The 14473-nt window shown below is 47.5% G+C and overlaps 2 protein-coding genes across 2 annotated transcripts in view; both read left to right on the top strand.

Annotated features, from left to right (window-relative positions):
- Nucleotides 1-14473, top strand: part of MAX (MYC associated factor X) — a 703696-nt gene that overhangs the window by 566164 nt on the left and 123059 nt on the right. The window lies entirely within an intron of this gene.
- Nucleotides 1399-14401, top strand: TBX10 (T-box transcription factor 10). The gene is made up of 8 exons (XM_083443464.1): nt 1399-1628; nt 5865-6126; nt 7103-7204; nt 9304-9475; nt 9964-10119; nt 11248-11315; nt 12260-12348; nt 13698-14401. Exons 1-8 carry the CDS (start codon nt 1571-1573, stop codon nt 13970-13972), a joined length of 1182 nt encoding a protein of 393 aa, XP_083299590.1. The 5' UTR covers nt 1399-1570; the 3' UTR covers nt 13973-14401.

Here is a 14473-nt window from a genome sequence, read left to right as displayed (position 1 = left end):
GTCGACAGTTTGAGGTCCATGGATAATGATGATCAGTGCTTTTTTTCTTAAAAAATGTTTGGGGTACTCTCATTTTGACTCAAGAAAACCACCGTTTTATAGATCAAATCGAGGAAAATAAATACAGTAAATGGACAAAAGTACAAAGATTCACAAAATGTTTAGGGGTATGCGTACACCTGCGTCCCCCCCAGAAAAAAGCACTGATGATGATGTTCCAAACCTGGATGCAGCTTTGGGGCTCACACTTTTTACAACTGCTCTGCCTTCTTATTAATGAACAGATATTTCTAAACACTCTTGCATGCTCCCTCACTTCCTTGAGCAATGAGAAGTTGCATGGGCAGCACTGCCAGAGAAAGATGCCTTGCACCCCAAAGTACATTCAGCAAGCATAGCTCTCTCTTTGTCTCACTCCAGACTCCACAAATGCCTTTTTCTTCTCCCTCACACACAAATGCACCCACTTTACAATATCCCCTCCACTAGCTTTGGGTCTCCTGCTTCAAGTTCTGATTCCTATCTCCTCCAAATGACTGAACAAGATTTCTAGGTAGCTACCAACCATGAGCTCCCATTGAGAAACATCATTGTGCTCTTAGCTACTATCACTCCTAGCAAAAGAATTGTCTTCTAGCCACAGATTCCAGTCATTAGTGGAATTTTCTACCATTTGATTGGGAAGCACAAAACAATGTCATGTGGAAGATCTCCATGTAGGGTAGCAGTGTCATGTAGGAAAGAGTCTGTGTTCTTACCAGCTACAGGACTGGTCCAAGACATTTTGCTTCTTGAAACAAAGGACAAGATAGTGCCTTCCCTCATTTCCACATATAGAAGCTAACCAGTTTAATTTTACTTCAACACTGGCAATGGGACAGCGTCCTCCACAGCACCTGAGGCGGTGTAGGGAAACTATGTGGCAAACAAACACAACTATGTCTTCTAACGCCTCGCCTCCAGTCCCTGTGCCTCTAGCATTTGCTGTCTGAGGCAGCTGCCTCACTCCACCTAGTGGTAGGGCTGACCCTGTCTAGGTAAGTGTGCACAGGATTGCAGCTTAAACTGACCAGAGGTGACAGGCAAGATTCAAAAGCCATAGACCAGCTCAAATTTATAGTGATATAAATAGGTAGAATTGACACTTGCGCCCTATTCTTCTGCAGGATAGGACTCCTGGAGAAACCACTGACTCTTTTGGGTCTGTGATGAATAGAATCCATTCCATCCTTCATGTTATTTTCTCTCCCTGCAAAATACCTCAGTAAGGACTTCTCTTGCCCGCTCCTCTCTGGGAGCCATCCTTCCCTCCCTCATGCTAAGAGTACCATCACACCCACCCCAGATCTGGCCTCCCTCACAGTCTCATTGCCGAGGGGGCACCCTTCTCAGCTACTGCTGACCATTTATCTCCTTCTGTCACCAGCAGTGGCAGCTCTAATAACTCCCCGGCAGGTATTGAGCGGCAAGATGAGGAGGTGTGAGAAGGCACAAGGAGCAGCTGTCGCCAGCTTGGCAGGAGGAAGATGGATGGAGGGGTAGACCATGGCCCTGTGCCTGAGGGCTGAGCATGGAGAGGAGGAGAGGAAGGGAAGATGGCTCCCTCACTAGCCTACTGAGCCTCTTGTGTAAGTCTTCATGCCGTGCTTGATCTGGGATGGCTACTTGAAGAATGCAAGCCGCACCTGGATGTGGGTTCACTCACTATCTGCCCCCTGAGCAAGCCCACCTCTTTGCCACTCCTGCCACTGCCCAACCACTGTCCCTCTCCCTCTGGGCCCAGCAGGAGAGGGCAAGGGAAATGGAGGCAGCTGCTGCTCTTGCATCCTTATTTGCATGCTTGGAGAGGGCATGAGGAAGAGGACAGGTGGGGAGCTTTGTGTGTTAGTAGTGGGCATCCATGTGTGGGGGGGGGAGACAATAGGGGACTGTTGCACCTCCTGGAGGAAACATAATCTCCAGATTCCCAGCTTTCATTTAAAAAGTATGTTTGTAGCACTGGCAGGGTCTTTTTTTATTATTAAATATTTTTATTAAACAATTTCAATATAACAAATTATCAGTCCAAATAATCAATTACATTATTTTCCCCCTTTCCCCCCACCTCTCCCACTCCCCCCCCCAAAGACTTCCCTCAGCTCCCCTCTCTGATTTCTTTGCACATATTGTTCTCTGCATGTTATAAAATTGTACATATCTTTACCTTATCTATCAAATGTTCAACTAATACATTTGTGGATGTTTATTGTGTAGCATTGGCAGAGTCTGATATATGAGACAAAATGCACAGATACTGTTCTTTTTATTTTTTGCAAGCTGTTACCCCTGCTTTGCTCCACCTGCCAACCCTGCTGCCAACCTCTCTTCCCCCACACCTGGCCAACTCTTCCTCGCTTTCCACCTCACAGCTTGAACCCAGCCCCTCTCCTCACGGCTTCCCCACCCCCTAACATGCTTCCCCTCCCATCTCACTAAACAGCCCCTTTAAAGGAGGGGGAGGCATCTCAGAGACCATTTTCCACAGTGGTTTGACAAGCTCCTCCATCAAACAGTTCATCCTGTGCTCCTGAATATGGTGGGAGTTCCTGTGCCCTAAACAGATACACAGAAGGGGGATTTAGCAGGAGCATCTCATCATGTCATTAAAACTCCAGCAGTAAGAAAAGCTGCACTGCCAAAAAACCACAACCCTCCTCTATACAACTTGACCTGGAGCCCTGTACCCTCTTGTCTATATGCTACAGACTTTGACCCTTCTGTCACTCAAGACCTCCACCTTGGTTTTTATGAGGATCACTGAGGAACACTAACAACAAATTAAAGCTGTTGCACCCTCTATCCTTTTTAAACCCTCCGGCTTCATCAATATTGTCTCGGCACAGGATGTGGTCCCAGGGTTGCTGCTCCCGGCCACCTGCTCATCCTACTCATTAATTGCCGTGCATTTTATTTGCTGCATGTACGTTGGTCCAGCATGCGCTGTTGCTCTTGCCATGTCACCCAACGAAGCCTCTCCCCCATCCACCCATTTCCCCATCTTGCTTCCCATTGGAGGGAGTGGAAGTCTTGGCTGACGTGGGTCCACCTCCTGCCCCCCAACACTGTTATGAAGGAAAATAAAATCGCTCACACCATCCCAGAGATTCAACTCAGAAGATTGCAAAGGGGGACGTAGCGAGACGGAGAGAGACGAGCCAAACCAAACAACCTGAAGTCATCCCAGCATCGCGGGCAATGTCAGGTAAAGCCTGCTTGGCACTGCAGGAGCCAGGCGTGCACCCATCGGTGCTCTGGACCCTGTTACTTTTCTCTTTGGGCATTTCATGACATCTGTAGAGACCTCTTGATTCCTTAAAGTGGGTTAGGAGCTTTTCATTCATGGCTCTTTTGCCTTGCCATTCAACATAGCTGATGAGCTGCATCTTCTCAGGTAAATTTTCCATGAGCTGCTCTTCAGCTAAGTATTTGGATCGTGAAGCTGGTGGTTCTTTGGCACCCCGGGTGGGAAGCAAGGTGGATGCTGTGGTGCTTAGGATGTGTGTGACTTGTGGGCTGAAATCTCCCGCCCACCCCGTAGTTCCCAGGAGGAATGTCTCTTTGCCTCTTATCTAGACCTGCAACAATACTACCAGATTTAAGGGAGAGAATGGGTCTAATGGTTGGGAATTATTAAGAAACTCCAGAGGTTCAAGTGGGACGTCTAGAACGTCATAGGGATTTCCTCTAATGACATGGCTGTGACTATGGCTGGACTACGGATCAGATCCAGCTCAGCTATTTCCATATTATTATTGGGTTTGGTGATTGGGCCAAATGACCCCTCAAGGTCCCTTCCAACTGTGTGACTCTGTAATTGCAAAAGAAGGGTTGCACCCAGCTGGATAAATTTAGCCTGGTTCTAAGGACTGGGCTGCTGGCTCTCAATAGCTGATCTTAAGCATGGCTAAGAAAATACATGAGGAAGTATTCTCTCCCTCCTCCCAGCCTCCGTTCAGCAAAGGAGCCTGTGCGGAAAGGACAGCATATAGTTTGGAGTTTTCAAAGCAACCTGAGGACAGAGACAGAACTGAGGTTTAGCTGTGGAGCATCTTAGTGTGCAGGCTAGTCCACTGGGAGAGCAGTGGACTTTGGTTGCCCACTGGAGTGTTAAGCTATGGGTCTCCACAAATTGCCTCCTGTGGACCTCATGCCCACCCAGGTAAGCACTGCAGCCAGCAGCAGTGCACAGGGCAGTGAGGCTGCACCACTCACCTGATCTCCCTCTGGCTGAGCTGCTGCAGCATACCAAGATGGTGAGGGGCAGAGACAATGCCCAGGTGGTATTGGCAGGAGTGCCAGATGGGCTCCACTGGCACGTTTGCACCGATATTCTGTTGACTCAGCCAGAGCGGTTAAGTGAGTGGCATAGCCCCATTACACTGATTGCTGCAGACAGCAGTACTGTAGCAATATTATTAAGTGCAGACCCAATACATTTTGCTGCCTGAAGTAGAACCCCACCAACACCACTCCCTGTTATATGTGAGGGCTGGCCTTGGTAGTGAGTTACAGGACCAAACTAGATGTCAGGTGGGGTGTCAGTGGGGTGGAGTGCTGGATTACTGGACTCTGGTGTCCTCTCTAAACTGCCTAGAGCATGCAGGACAGCCATACTCTTCTCTCGTGCCATTGGAAAGCAGGTACTAGCCATGGGTCTGAGGAGACACGGTATGGGTGCATGGGCAGAATTAGGTCCATCCACATTCCCTTTTGTGTCACATTTCTAGGCACAGGTCTGAGTTTTCCAGGTCTTTGTCCGAGCAGGGTTTTGTTTTGTTTTGCTTTGCTTTTTGTCCTGGTGTTTTACCAACGAATTGGAGCAAACAGTAACTGGGTTTTCCGTGGCTTTCTGTTTGCTCCAATTCAGTGGCAAAGCACAGGTTTTCCTGGGGAAAGGGCCAGGACAAGAAAACCCAGCTGCTCAGAGATGGACTTGGAAAGCCCAGACAAGTGCCTAGAAAGCACGGAGCAAAGGAAAGCATTGATGAGCCCTTACTCTAGAGAGGCCAGTCAGCCATCTACCGCCACCCCTCTTGCAGACTGGGAAGAAGGAAAGAGGTGGGCTCAAAGACAGTCCACGCATGTGGACCTTCTGGTGTGATATCTCTGAGCCCAGTTCTCTCCCCCAATAGTCATTTTGGGGTGCTGAGGCCTCATTGTATCCCTGAAGCCAGGGGTGAAACTAAACTTTATTTCATCCCAGTTTGGCACCCCCCAACACATGCACATTTGCATACACACACAGGCTGGGAGCCTCAATGGCACCCCTCTGGATGCTTCACCCAGGGCAAAGAACCTAGCTAGTGCTCCCCGCCATAGCTATGGCTCTGCCTGAAGCAACTGCAGGGAAGGAGTAGCCTCAGAGTCAGCATCCTCCTTTGGCAGATGGTTCCTGAGCTACAGTCATTCATGTCAGAGCTGAAGGGGCATGGCTCTGTGGTAGAGTATACCGCATTTTTCGCTCTATAACACGCACCCAACCATAACACGCACGTAGTTTTTAGAGAAGGAAAACCCGTAGGCATGCCACCCGTAGGCATTTCCTCCATAGGGACAGACATTTCCCCTTACTTTTTAGGAGGAAAAAAGTGAGTGTTATGGTGCAAAAAATACAGTACATTTTGCATGCCAACGGCTCACAGGAACAATCCCCGGCGTTTCCAGGTGGGGCTAAGAATGTCCCCTTGTCTGAAATCTAATAAAGCTGCTTTCAGTCTGTGCTGACAACATGGAGCAAAGGTCTGACTCATTGTAAGGCAGCCTCCTGTGTTCATACATAGTCATAATATAGTCATTATGCCAGTTGTCCTTCTCTCCATCCCCAGCATTCATCGCCGCAAGCCTGAGTGTGCTGACGTCGGATGGCTGCCCCTTCTCACCAAGCCCTGTGGGAGCACCGTGCCTGCTGGCGACAACACCAGAGTTTGAGCAGTATGAAGTGGAGGGAGCAGCAAAGCAAGGGGTCAGCTCCCAGTTGGCCAGGAAAAACCAGTGTGTCTCTGGCGTCACTGTGCAACTGGAGATGAGGAGTCTCTGGGAGGAGTTCAATAGCCTTGGCACTGAGATGATTGTCACCAAGGCAGGGCGGTAGGTATAATGTTCTTTGGTCCAAGGATTAAGGATTAAAAACACAGCTTTGATCTATAAAGCGACTAAACAGGAACTACAGTAATCCTTATTAGCTTTTACTAGTCTAACATTAAGGAGTAACACCAAATTACAATGACCTTAATAATGTGCCCTATATAATGGAATACCCATTTATTCAGGCATTTGGCATTGTTTTTATTTACCTGTGCTTCACCTTAAGGTACACACCAAAATCAGATGTGTAAACTATATATTTCAAGTGTCAAAGGTCAGGGTAAAGAGGTGCCTCTTCAGCATTTGCTGAAAATTGTATAGCCGAACTGCCAGGTTCACCTATTTGAGGAGGTAGCTACACAACCTAGGGGCTGCTGCAGAGAATGCCCTCTCCTGGACCATCTCCACCCTGAGTTTCTGAGGGCAGCAGAACACCAGTAGAGCCCCCTCTGCTGTTCTTAATGTCCAGGAGTGTTTGTAGGGAAGGAGATTATCTTTCAGACAACTCCCAGGACCACAGCCCAAAACAATGTGTAGGTCTGCTATTTAAATGGAGCAAACTCCTACGGTTACAAACTGTACCACAACTCTCTGTGTACCATCAGGGACAGTGTGATCCAAGGGTGTTTATTGTGCCCCCTACAACAAAGCCTGAGGTGGGCTTCACACCACAATGGGCAAGAAACCACGAACCATTGCTCTAAGGACTGCAGCCCCTCCCTACCCTGCCTCAAGCTATTGTAGCCTGTTGCAAAAGGCCCTGGGCATCTCCCTCAGCAGTAGCCAATGTGATGTTCTCCAGATGTTCCCAGTCTCCAACATCACTGACCGCTGGCTATTCTGGCTGGGGCTGAGGAGAGTCCAACAGCATCTAGAAGACACACAGTTGGGCTACCCTTGCCCTACCCTGGGTAAGATGGAGGTTAGCGGGCAGTGGGAAAGCAGAATCACCCGGCAAACTCCTTTCTCCCTGTGGCAGGAGGATGTTTCCCACCTTCCAGGTGAAGATATCCGGCATGGATCCCTTGGCTGATTATGTGCTGCTCATGGACTTCGTGCCTTTGGACGACAAGAGATACCGGTATGGCCTGGGCCTGGCTCTGGGACAATGAGTTTGGAGCCATTTCTGCTAGTTAGCCAGTCAGTGAGAGCAAGCTAGGCCCCAGTGAGACTCAGAAGGCATAGCGTGTGGCTAGGCCTGATAAGTGTTAATGGAAGGATTTCTATAAATTTAGAGGTAGTAGAAGAGAGTTCTGAACTGAGGCACCCTGACTTTTTAAACCTGCAGGAGACGTGTTGATTTATTACATGGAGCTTCTCGTTGCTGTTTTGTTGTATTCCAGATATGTATAGGTTCCTACATTGATCAAATGAATGGAATACAGTAATATAAAAAAATCTGTGCCCATTGTGTAGAGTGCTAATTGAATCAAGCCTTAAATTGAGCTGAGATTCTGTTCCAGAATCAAGTTTCAAATCTTGCCCTGGAATGTAGTAATAAAGGAAATATCAAAATTAAAAGGCACTACTTCCCTCATCACTAAGTTACCCCACAGTAACCCCTTGACCCCATCAGAGTTATGAGAAGTAGCTTCCAGGTCGGATTTAATTGTACAAATTAACCACCATCCCTAATGGGAACTAAGTGCTATTTAGACCCTTTAGAAGGGATGGAGAGCAGCCTAATAATGGAATATAGTCAATGTTGGAATCTCGGTTCTACCGAGCCACTCCTCTGGTCGAGTCTCCGGAACCCCTTCTGACGATGATTAATGACCTAAGCCTTTGATGAGGCTCCAGGCACGTTCCCATTACACAGAGTATTCAAGCAGCAGCTGAAGGACGAGAAAGTATGAGCTACATTGCTAAGATTTATTTCTAACTACGCAGACAGAAAAGAGTATACATCCTCTCTCTGTGAAAGCAGAGAGGCAACTGGAACAAAGGAACAGGAAACCAGTAATATCAACATCCATCTCCCATCTCGAGACTTCCAACAGTCTGGAATATCTGGAATGCAAACAGAGTCTTATGACTCCAAGCACTGCACAGTGGCACAAACAGAAACCTAACAATCAACTCCACCCTTGCATTGAGCCAGGACAAATCCGTTTGGTAAAACACAAAAAGATGTAGAGATTTGGAGTAGACATCACACACACACACACAGAGAGAGAGAGAGAGAGAGAGAGATTTCTTCCCCGTCCTTCACCGTAAGGCCCCAGGGTGGGTTGCAACATCATAAAAAGACTAATATCAGTTAAAGCAACTTAATTACTTGAGGGAGGTTTAAATTAATTTTACTACCTTTAACAGTGCCATGGTTGGTTGGTTGATTGATTGATTGATTGATTGATTGATTTTATTTCTCTTTCTCGTATTGTTTGGAGTTTGAAAGTGTGTAGTGAGTTTAAGGGTTGGTGAGTGAGGATGTGTGAGATTGGAGGAGAGAGGAAACTACCCTGATAAACCATTAACAACACACAAAACAGCCCAGCGGTTTTCTGCACCGCTTAATATGTAGAAGGGATTTGCACGTGGAAAGTTTCTGCAGGAAAACAGCATGCATTCTTGCATTAACACTCTGGCCCGGTTTGGCTCTCTGTAGCCAATCCCAGAGGCACTTGGCATCAGGCCACTTTGGGTGAGGGAAGTACGGTTCATCAATGTGATGTCTTGCCAGTATTTGTTGCCCACCAAGAACATACAGGGGATTGGGCTGGAATTAGTTAATGGTGGCCGAGATGGTCTCTGAACTTATGACGCACATGAAGGATAAAATGCAATATGTTATATGCAGTACTGCATGTGAAGATTCCAATTTCCCTCCGTTTATTTTCCTTTTTCGCTATTCCGACCTTGCAGCTTCTGCTGTTCCCTGCAATGAAAATGCTTGTTCAGAAATTTTCATGGTTGTTAAGCCTCTCAATCTGAATGTTTGCTATACATGAATCCTGCCTCTTGTTTTACCTTGCTGTAGAATGCCGCATAAAAATATGCTTGAATTCTATATACACAACAAAACAAACTGGACTCTCCCCCCCCCTTAACTGTAGTTTGGAATTATATATATCTGCACACCAAGGCAAGCGTAGTAGACCCACCCACACAACTCTTGCAGGTCCTCAATCAGGTAGGGAAGGAAGGGGCCTGCCTCAACATAATGCCTTTCCCCTGCAGATACGCGTTCCACAGCTCTGCTTGGCTGGTAGCTGGCAAGGCAGATCCTGCGACACCTGGCCGGGTTCACTTCCACCCTGACTCCCCTGCCAAGGGAGGCCAGTGGATGAGGCAGATTGTCTCCTTTGACAAGCTCAAGCTCACCAACAACTTGATGGATGACAATGGCCATGTAAGTTAATTGTGCAGTGTCTTTGCAGATAGTGTCATTATACAGTTTAGTCACCTGGTGGCACTGTATTTAGTTGTACCTGGAGGGAGGGAAACCAAATCAGGGTTAACACTGCTTCCCTGCAAGTTTTCCTATCTCAGAAAAATGGGAGCGAGCATAAAAATATGCATCGTATGTAACATAATAAATGTAACCTGGTGATATTTATAAGTTCAGTCCCTGGCATCTCCAGGTAGGGCTTGGAGAGACTCCCTTTTAAGGCATCTTCCTATGTTCCTACTACTTAAAATGAAAACTTGCAAGAGTGTGAATGTATTTATGGGACTTCCCACTTACACTGTGCACCACTCAGGGGATACATTTGCATGTGGGATACGCATGGGGTGTGGGAGTCGTTTGATGTTCCTCGGTGTGTAAACGAGAGTTGTTAAATGAGAGCCCATGTATTGAACAGCATTCTGAAATGTCGCTTTGTCTTGATCAAACAGATCATCCTGAACTCCATGCACAGGTACCAGCCACGCTTCCATGTGGTGGTGGTAGATCCACGGCCAGATAGCGAGCGCTACGCCCAGGAGAATTTCAAGTCCTTCATCTTCACGGAGACTCAGTTCATGGCAGTGACAGCCTATCAGAACCACCGGGTGAGAGAACACGCATGCACAGCCCTCTGGTGACACTGGTCAGTATCACATGGGAGAGCTGGCCTATTGGAGAGAATCAGGATTGGGACAGGACTAAGTGTGGCTGGTGGAGGCCGGCAAACAGATCTATACATACACTGGCACCTTTTGCTGTGCAATCCAAGCTGTGCAGCATTCCTAATGCATTTTTCACGGTGCCGTAATAATTACTACAATGTTTGCCTTTAATTGTTTAGTGTGGTGTAATGTTTAGAGAGGATGTGGGTGGCGCTGTGGGTTAAACCACAGAGCCTAGGACTTGCCGATCGGAAGGTCGGCGGTTCGAATCCCCACGATGGGGTGAGCTCCCGTTGCTCGGTCCCTGCTCCTGCCAACCTAGCAGTTCAAAAGCACGTCAAAGTGCAAGTAGATAAAAAGGTACTGCTCCAGCGGGAAGGTAAATGGCGTTTCCGTGCACTGCTCTGGTTCGCCAGAAGTGGCTTAGTCATGCTGGCCACATGACCCGGAAGCTGTACGCCGGCTCCCTCGGCCAATAAAGCGAGATGAGTGCCGCAATCCCAGAGTCGGCCACGACTGGACCTAATGGTCAGGGGTCCCTTTACCCTTTACCTAATGTTTAGAGATAGCTGTGAACTGAGAAGGCGTTATCTGTAAAACTACACAGTCATGGCGTTCATTGGGTAGCCTTAAGTCACCAACATAACCTGTATCACAGGATTGTTGCAAGGATAAAAAGCGAACGTACATGGAGAAACCAATGTACAAATATCCATTTCGCTTTTGTACATCCCACCTATATCCCTCATAGAATCCAAAGTGGCATGCTTGTAGTGCCCAGGTCGTCTCCCATCCAGGTACTAATCACACCCAGACCTGCTTAGCTTCAACGCTATGTCCTGGGATTGAATGCTAAATACATGTATCCTGCTCTTCTTTCAAAGAGCTCCCAGCAGTGTGCTTAAGTTTCATAGCATCGGGACATAGAGTGGGATGCACCACAGTAGTAACATCATGGCTGGTGTTGCTTTCTCAGGCAGTAGCTAGAGCAACAGCTCCACTATAGCAAGAGAGGGAGTGGCAGGGAAAGTGTGTGTACCGTATTTGAAAACTCATTCACTCTCTCGGCAGATCACACAGCTGAAAATTGCTAGCAACCCCTTTGCAAAAGGGTTCAGGGAGTGTGAGCCAGATGACTGGTAAGTCTCCGCACATGGCGCTGCCTTCTCAAATACAGGTGGAGGGATAAGCCTCTTATGCGATGTAGCTGCAAACGGAGCAAATTCCATTCTCAGGCTGCAATCCTATACACATCAGCCTTGTAAATAAGCCCACAAAAGTTACTAGCCTCTAGATGGCTAAGACCAGCAGCCTTTGTTTCCCATTTGGCTGCTCCTCCAAAGCCTTTTAAGCAGGCTTGTAAAATCAAAGTTGTCTTCTACCAAACTGGCTAATAGAACCTGGGGATAGGTTTCCCTTCCTCCACAGGAAGCATGGAAACCAAGCAGACTAGCAATGGAAATGAGAAGTCCATCCCTCCACCAGCCTGCCCACTCACTCACTCACATATGAAATTCCTGGTCACTTATGGCAAGCTGATAAATACACAACTGCTATGCCTGGCTACTCAAAAGCAAGCACCACTGAATACAATGGTGCTTGCTACCAGGTAAGTTTATATAAGATTGTACCTTTAGAGAAGTATTACTCTTGAGTGGGGAAGACAGGCAGAGGATGCATTTTAGAAACAAACGCTGGGTTGGAAATTCTCGGCCAGTATGTGTTGACAATCTGTGTGCCACCTGAATAGCTAGGGTGGCCACATGCCAGGAAAAACAAGGCTTGTGGCCCCTTAATGTGTGCACAGAAGAGAGAATTCTGGTATGTGTAGCAATCTACACAGGCTGAAATGCCTTCTTCTGCACAGCTATTAAACAAAGGTGCTGGAGCCGTCCTCTTTTGCATCCAGCTACTCTACCGAGTGGAGCAAAAGGAGATGGGAGGGATAATGGCAGTGAGAACAGAAGCAGCCAAGTCTGGGACTGCTCCCAGTAACAACTTCTATAGCTCTGCCTGTCCTATTTGAGTTTTATTTCCACAAAGTCCATCACCAATGAAGTGCACGTCTTGTTTTTCTGCCTAGGCCCGGCTCACCAGGACAACTATTAGGCTGCTTATCTCGGAATGGGGGTGCGGCTCCCTTAGCCCAGCTTCAAGAAACCACAGAAAAGGGTAAGGTGAAAAAAGCAAATGGGAAGTAAGCCTTGCATGTAGAAGGTACAGGCCATGGGAAGGTACAGGGCATGATGGGGCTAGGGAGAGATGGCAGGGTTTCCTTCTTGACTTTGGTCACCATCATGACTTTGGTTCAGATTTTTCTCAGGCACAAACTTAAATGTTTGATGCTAATAATCTCAACTTTCTCCTGTCCCTCGAGTTTCTGGTGCTTATGTGTGCAAAAATTAGCTAAGAATCATACATGCAATAATTTCTAATGAGAGGGAATGCTGCAAAGTAAGGGCTTCCAGTGACTAGGGAGGAGCTTCTCAGTGCTCTTTGTATCTTTTGACATCTTTTATTTTTATTTTATTTAAATTCTATTTATTTATTTATTCTATACCACCTTTTATCCGAGGATAACAGGGTGGTTTACAATACAGAAACACCAAAATACGTAGCATAACATCTTGGAGATGTGTTAGAAGAAGAAGAGTTTGGATTTGATATCCCGCCTTTCACTCCCTTTAAGGAGTCTCAAAGCGGCTAACATTCTCCTTTCCCTTCCTCCCCCACAACAAACACTCTGTGAGGTGAGTGGGGCTGAGAGACTGTGACTGGCCCAAGGTCACCCAGAGGCTGCATGTGGAGGAGCGGAGACGCGAACCCGGTTACCCAGATTACGTGACTACCGCTCTTAACCACTACACCACACTGGCTCTCTGTTAAATATTAGATGGTGTAAAAATGCTGTTAACAAACAAATAATATCTCTCTTCCTCACCCTATGATCTTCTGGATATTTTGCTCAATATGCTTTTCTTCATATGCAGTTTGGTTTTTTTGTTTTCCTAACTGCAGTGTAGTCATATTCATGCAATTCTCTGTGAGAGCTCAGTAGAGAATGCAAGTAGCAATTACATTGGTCAGCAAGGTGCCATGGTCACCTTCTAAACAAGTGCCACATCTGCACTGAGAGAACCACTGGTATAGAAACCAACCACATGACCTAGCCAAACCACGCAGTTAGTGTATGCGTACGATATTGCTACAAATATGGAGCCACAACCACCCAAAAGCAGCTTTTCAGCCGCCGCCATGGTATAGTATAAGCCATGGCATAGTCTGCAGAGATCCTGGGCTCTTAGTGAGATTGAATGGAGGTAAACCACAGGGGTGGAAGTTTGGAGCAAATTTCTCAGTCACTGACGGCTTAGCCATTCTGATTAACAGAATGGATCGAGTTGGCAGGATCAGAAAAAGTGGCAGACTTAAATATTTCCAGGAGTGAGTCATGCTGTGTAGGGACTGACTTTGGTTGGCCAGGGAAGTCATTCAGCTCTAAGCTCCTTCTGTTTTTCTAGGGTTTGCCAGCAATCATCACCTCCCTCCTTCCCTCTTCAGAGAAGCCTCCCAGCTGCAGCACCCACCCCTGGTCACACCCGCCACCCTCCCGGATATGTGCCTTGCTCGACGACCCTTGAGTGAAGCATCAGGGGCCCTGCCCTACAAGCACCTCTCCTATCACAGCATCTACGTGGGAGCCCGCTCCCGGGCAACACCCTACGCCCTCCCCAGCAGCCGGGCCACCAGCTTCCACGCTCTCAACATCTACACTGCCGGGGACTATGAACAGTGAAGGAAGAGAGACCCGGTGGACAGATCAGGCAGTTCCCTCCTCTCTCCTCCCACACCTACCCCAAGGCTGAACCTTTCTTCCAGGGACTCGCCTCAGGTCCACCTTCTCCTCATGCAGCATCCATTGCTGGACGGCCTCCTAAGGAGGTCTAGTCCATTCCTCTGTTTACCTTCCAGGGCACTTTGTGGATGGTACCTTCAAGCCCTGGTACCCTTCCCTCTTCCCCACCCGAGGCAAACGTAATTTCTAACTTGTTGTCCCCTAGTATATGGAAAATTAAACAGTTAGCAGAAGTTAGGTACAGTATCCGTCTCCTTTGAGAGGGGTGCAGAGTCCAAGCTGAAGCTTGGTGAGGTGTAAGAAACATACTTGGCTGAGATACCGGCCATTTCCTAACTGCTTCTGCTCCTCAGCTCGTTGTAAAGCAATTCATCCCCCAATTCCAAAACCCCACAGCACTGAACAAATGGCTGAAACCCCAATTCTACAAATCAGAAATCC

This window comes from Podarcis tiliguerta, assembly GCF_965153285.1.
Source record: "Podarcis tiliguerta genome assembly, chromosome: 1".
Taxonomy (NCBI): Eukaryota; Metazoa; Chordata; class Lepidosauria; order Squamata; family Lacertidae; genus Podarcis; species Podarcis tiliguerta.
Note: the sequence above shows the minus strand (reverse complement) of the source record. Positions and strands in the feature narration are given on the sequence as shown.

What these genes read in the sequence shown, in the direction of transcription:
- TBX10 (XM_083443464.1), top strand. Translation starts at nt 1,571, where the DNA reads ATGGAGAGGAGGAGAGGAAGGGAAGATGGCTCCCTCACTAGCCTACTG. An exon ending in ATTGTCACCAAGGCAGGGCG is followed by an intron (nt 6,127 to 7,102) that starts GTAGGTATAATG and finishes TCCCTGTGGCAG; the next exon opens with GAGGATGTTTCCCACCTTCC. An exon ending in GAGTGTGAGCCAGATGACTG is followed by an intron (nt 11,316 to 12,259) that starts GTAAGTCTCCGC and finishes TTTTCTGCCTAG; the next exon opens with GCCCGGCTCACCAGGACAAC.